The 4,740-nt window shown below is 32.3% G+C and overlaps 1 protein-coding gene across 1 annotated transcript in view; it reads right to left on the bottom strand.

Moving 5' to 3' along the window:
• LOC117178433 (tigger transposable element-derived protein 2-like) overlaps positions 1 to 2,240 on the bottom strand; it is a 6,437-nt gene extending 4,197 nt beyond the window's left edge. Inside the window, exons 1-3 of the mRNA XM_033369858.1 lie at positions 1,125 to 2,240; positions 691 to 744; positions 398 to 607 (exon numbers count right to left, since the gene is read on the bottom strand). Of these exons, the coding sequence (XP_033225749.1) occupies positions 398 to 607; positions 691 to 744; positions 1,125 to 2,240 (1,380 nt within the window). The remainder of the gene's footprint in view (positions 1 to 397; positions 608 to 690; positions 745 to 1,124) is intronic.
• Positions 2,241 to 4,740: the final 2,500 nt, after the last annotated feature.

Genomic DNA, 4,740 nt, shown 5'->3' with positions numbered 1-4,740 from the left:
ATACTCGATGCATTGTACTTTTGGACACTTGAGGAGCCACATCATTTTTTATTCTTCTGCACCCCTTAGTTGTTTGCGAGGCGGCGGCGACTATTTTTCGTTCTTCACGATCTGAGAGCTTTGGCCGTGGTCCACGTTGCTTCTTCACTATTTGATTACTTCTATTCTTTATATACAGGTAAATAACATTTCTCGATCGGTTTATAAGCTTCGCTATTTCACGTCGTGATTTCCCACATTTTTCAAACGCATCAATTGACGCCTTCTCTTCTGCAGACAATGCTTTCCCTCTTAAGAGAATAACAATGTGAAACAGTTTTTGCCTCTCAACAATCTCGTCTGCGCTATATATTCTCCAGCCACATTTCTTGCAATCCTCTTGAATCCAAACTTTTACTTGTTCATATGTGACATTTTCGAAACCATGAAGTTTTTTTAAGGTTTCCAAAAGTTCTAAGATTTCTCGATGGTATGCAGTTGGGTTTAGGTGCCAATCATTGTTCTTAAGAATCTTGTTCCATGCGTTGGCTAAACTTTGTTGAGAAACTTCATTCCACGCATTTGCAATGTTGTAGAGACAATCTTTTACTGTAATTTTTTTGCCCGGCTGTAAACACAAAAGTCATCACTTTTTAATAACAGCTCTCGAATCAGACAACTCCGGTATAACATCTTCGTCTTAATAATGACCCCTTGATCCATTGGCTGCATAAGTGCAGTAACATTGGGTGGTAAGTACTTTACCTAAACAATATAGATATTTAATTATTTATTTATTAAAATTCGTGTCATTCTTTTTTATCATAAAAATGAATTAATTATTATTTACTATTAAATATTTTAAAATAAATTATTAAACCAGATTCAGATACATGTTAAATAACAATAAGCTTCATGATTTATAAAGCGTAAAAAAATATAAATAAATTATAAAATGGTAGGAATTATTTATATTCTATATTCATATTTTATGCTCTATTACGGAAATTCAGTATTTTCATCTGAAAGTGGTATTTTTAGAATACACATAGTATGTAAAATATTAAATTTTTTCATTGGCATTTCATAACAGAAAGTTTCGAGAAAAATATTTTTATTTAAAACTTATGAGCAATGGTTCATACCTGGACAGTTTCATCAATCGCATTTAATTCCTCTGCGCTGGGGTGTGCAGGTGCATTATCCAGTAAAAGCAACACTCGTCTACTACTGTCAGGGTGCTTTTTTCTCACTTCTGGTAAAAAAACTTCAGTGAACCATTTTAGAAAAAGTACTCGATCCATCCAAGCACTTATTTGGGCTGCGTACGTTGCAGGTAAACTTTCCATATTTACATTTGTGAAGCATCTTGGTTTAGCGTACTTACCAATAATGAGCAAGGGTATTTTATGGCTTCCAGTGGCATTTGCAGCAAACATCAATGTAACTCGATCCTTCACTTCTTTGTGACCAGATGCACCTCTTTCATTGCCTCCAATTAGTGTCCGTCTTGGTAGTGCTTTATAATATAATCCTGATTCATCACCGCTGTAAATTTGGTCAAGGTCGAAGTCACTTTCTTGTAAATATTGATTGAAAGATTCCGAAATTGTTTGTGCGCGATCAGTATCCGCTGATTGTTTTTCACCCTGCACACCCACTTCATGAATTCCATGCCTCTTTTTGAATCCGTGAAGCCAGCCATTAGTTGCTTTAAAACCTTTAGGCCCACTAAAATTTTCATTAAAAATTAAAGCCATACTTTTTAATGCATCTCCAGAGACTAATTCAGGAATGCTTCTTTGCTGTGTGAACCACTTGTATAATGATTTTTCCATGTCACTGTCTTCAACACCCTTCAAAGTTTTCTTATCAAGAGATCCACAATTTTTTTGTATAACATCAATTCGTTCAAGCAAATTTGTTTTTTTCTTTATTATTCTACGAACCGTATTTTCACAAACTTTGTATTTCACACATAAATCATCTATTTTTAAGCCAGTTTCAAAATCTTTAACTAAAGATTGCCGAGAAGATAGTGTTAGGTTGACTTGTTTTTTTCTTATTAAAGTGTTTCCACCCATCGCAGGAGTACTAATTTGACTTGAAATTTTGAAGCGACGAATGGTTGTTCTAGAAATCTCGAATTCTTGAGATAATTTAGGCACAGTCTCACCATCTTGCATTCTCTGGAGTATGGCACTTTTTTGGCAGTTTGTAACACATTTTGAGGCACTACGATTACCTGCAAGCTCTTCCATTTTCTAAAAGTGACTGTAATTAAAACCGATTTTAACAATTTCATATTTACTGGTATTTGCTTTTGCCGAATTGATATGTATTGTAATTAATAACTTTCGAATTGAATATTGTACACATCCACTAGCCAGAAAAATAAAATATGCCAGCATAGTTCAACTTAACAAGGTTTTTTTAGGTTATGTATGGCATAAATAAACATTGTTCCTTTCATTGATTTCTTTTTAAAATAAATATTATACTATGTACTAAAGTTAATTGCATTCTATTTTTAAAAATCCTTATCGCTATAATAATGTTTTTATTTAAAACTCGTCGGACGAAAAGTTCTAATTAATGTGGATTGTTTTAATTGCTACAATAAAAAGCGAGTTCGATAAGATGTTTTCACTTACCTCAATAATGTTAAGAACAGAGATTTAGTGTAATAACTTTATATATAAATCACATTATTATTACACAAAACCAATGAAAAACCTCCAACGTCAACGTAACTTAACCTACAGCCTCAACTATCTCGACTACTTGCGCATCAGCTAGTGTTAGCGACTTCAGGCATTTCAAAGCCCGGTAAAGTTAAAATATGAAATTTCAATTAGTAAAAATTTAAATTGCACTTTTCACTTAATTTATTGTGAAAAACTAAGTACGTATGTACTACATGTCTCAGAGAAGGGGCTTTGAGGATGCAGCGGCACTGGGCTCACCTGATTATTACAGTGTCCGCGAAACAGCTGACGACAGTGTCCGAAGTGTAACAGTCTCCAAAGCTACAGTATCAGAGGTTCGACTGTCCTAGACAGTCCCAACTCTCCCTCAAGGGAGAGTTGCGTCACCACTTACTCCGCTTCTGATTGGTGCCACGAAAGCGGAATCGGTTGTTTTGAAATTGGCGCGACTTTCAAGTCAAATTTAATGTTCAAGCACTGATAGAATAGTAAATAAATATAATAAAAATAATAATGTAGAAGTAGTAACAAATAATGTTTAAAAAGTAAAAAATATTATTCATACACACTTTCAAAAAATAATATTATTTAAGACTGTTTGATAAAGGCTCTAACATCTAATAGATAGTAAGTATAATTACAATAATAATTATTTCGATTTGTTCATTGAAAATGATTAAAATGTAAAAAATAATATTTTTAATGACATGGATTTTTACAATATTAATTAATTAATTGGCTAAATCAAATATTATACCACAAATTTTCAATTTTTACGAAAAAGAAATTAAAATGAGACAAAACATGGGGAAAATTTTCTAACTGTATTGTTTGTGGAGTAAAGTAAAGAAATTGAATTCTGAGGTTATGGCTTTTTCTTCAACACCTTTTGATTAAATTATTTCGAATAAAAATAAATGTAATTCAATTATAGAGAAGACCAAAATAAAGATCATATTAAGGTATTTTTATAAGGTTAAAACCCCTTTGTTTACAATAGGTGAGTGTAATGTTTTTTTAGTCCTAAAAACTTTTTTTTTCAAATAAGCCTTTATTTCAGAACAACAGGTAAAAGGTCAGAGAAGATTTATGATACAGCTAAAATGTAAATTACATGTATAAAGTGGAAAAGTTTTTTACTGCTGATTTGTTTGGAATTATATTTCAATTAAAATTTGTTTAATTATACAATAAATATCACAGAGAATTTATGCTGCATGCGATCGTTTATCTGAAATTCACATTTCAAATTTATAAGTTATACCATAAAAGTAATATTGGAAGACAAATTGCAGTTAAAAAAAGAAGACAGTTCGTTTTTCTTTCAACTTTAGAACTCTAAGAACCTAAATTCTTATTGGTTAGTTATATGCATAGCCACACTGTAAAAAGTTGTATGTAATTTTACCACAAAGATCATAGGACATAAAAATACCAGTGATTACTGTGGAAAATTTACCAAAAATTAGGGAGAAATAACACGATAGTGTAAAATCGCACACAGATGGTAAAAAGCAGTTTTGGAAGAATGGAATTTTATATTCGCCTTGTGAAATAACAGTGACGCTGTAAAACGCCGCATGTAAAAGGTTGCGCATGCGCAATGACAAGCCCGGGTATTTTTAATCGCATAATGTATGTTTGAATTAAATCGAATCGTAAGAATAATAAGATATATAAATAAAAGGAATCATGTTTTTATTAGGCAGAAAAAATTTAAGTTTTTGTTTGGTTTGCTGTTACAAAACAAATACGCATCAAAGAAGGTTATGATCAGTGGGCGAAATAGGCGCATCCTAATTTATATCAACTGCTGTCTAAACAGCCGTAACCTTCAAAATTATTTTTTTCTCGCAAGCATGCTAAACATGCGAACAAATTTATTTAAGTAAAACACATTGCGCTTTGCCTTTGTGATGCGCTCAATCCAGCACAATTCACGATTTCAATTCTAAAATATACCTGTATGCCGCTAAAATTTTGCACAATCTTGCTCCTGAATCTACTCGCAGGCCTCGCAGGTTATCAAAGCCATCAAGTGTTCAACAGCGGA

This window comes from Belonocnema kinseyi, chromosome 8 (assembly GCF_010883055.1).
Source record: "Belonocnema kinseyi isolate 2016_QV_RU_SX_M_011 chromosome 8, B_treatae_v1, whole genome shotgun sequence".
Classification (NCBI taxonomy): domain Eukaryota; kingdom Metazoa; phylum Arthropoda; class Insecta; order Hymenoptera; family Cynipidae; genus Belonocnema; species Belonocnema kinseyi.
Note: the sequence above shows the minus strand (reverse complement) of the source record. Positions and strands in the feature narration are given on the sequence as shown.